Source organism: Fukomys damarensis, unplaced genomic scaffold (genome assembly GCF_012274545.1).
Source record: "Fukomys damarensis isolate Sample0158 unplaced genomic scaffold, DMR_v1.0_HiC HiC_scaffold_23, whole genome shotgun sequence".
In the NCBI taxonomy this organism is placed as follows: domain Eukaryota; kingdom Metazoa; phylum Chordata; class Mammalia; order Rodentia; family Bathyergidae; genus Fukomys; species Fukomys damarensis.
This window is the reverse complement of record NW_022900935.1, coordinates 42,228,663-42,229,337: the sequence shown is the minus strand read 5'-3', so window position 1 is coordinate 42,229,337 and position 675 is coordinate 42,228,663. Positions and strand designations below refer to the sequence as shown.

Below are 675 nucleotides of genomic sequence, written 5' to 3'. Positions count from 1 at the left end.
AGTAACCCGAATCTGGCCCCGATCTCTTTGGCAGCCCACCCGGCTGCCTCACTGGATTCTGCCTACACCCCCTCTGCAGAAAAGAGGAGGAGCGACAAAGGCAGGAAGAGATGCAACGGGAGAAGGAACAGTCGGAGAAGCTGAGGACGCTGGGCTACGACGAGACCAAGCTGGCACCCTGGCAGCGACAGGTCATCCTGAAGAAGGGGGACATCCCTAAGTAGAGCCGCCGGCCTCCTGACAGCAGCGTGGCCAGCTGGAGAGGTGTGCTAGGGGGTGTCCCAGACCCTGCCCCGCCTGCCGGCCGGTGTGGAAGGGCTGGGAGCCGCACAGCCCGCCCCTTCCACGCTAGAACCCTCCCTGACCCCCCGCTTGGCCTGCATCCCCGGCCCGGCCTACGCAGGAGCGCACGTTGTCCAAGCCTCCGCGGAAAAAGTGCCCAAGCTATTGACGCAAAAAGATGCTGCTTATTTGCATGCGGACTTACATCCATTTGCCTGGTCGCTGGACGGCAGGAGCTCGGAGCAGCCCTCGGCCCTGCCCCCTCCGTGGGTGGTGACTGTTTTTCTGCTGGGTGCAGCTCCCTCCCCCGCACCCCGGAACCCTGTCGCTGGCACATCCTGGGTGGAGGCGGCCCCAAACTCGGGGAAGGGGTTTTCCTCTCTCCCCGACCCA

At 64.3% G+C, this 675-nt stretch overlaps 1 protein-coding gene across 1 annotated transcript in view; it reads left to right on the top strand.

The window, feature by feature from the left end:
- Espn (espin) overlaps window positions 1-669 on the top strand; it is a gene marked incomplete at its 5' end in the record, with an annotated part of 27,685 nt that extends 27,016 nt beyond the window's left edge. The window contains 1 exon segment of the mRNA XM_033767398.1: window positions 80-669. Within this exon segment, the coding sequence (XP_033623289.1) occupies window positions 80-224 (145 nt within the window).
- Window positions 670-675: the final 6 nt, after the last annotated feature.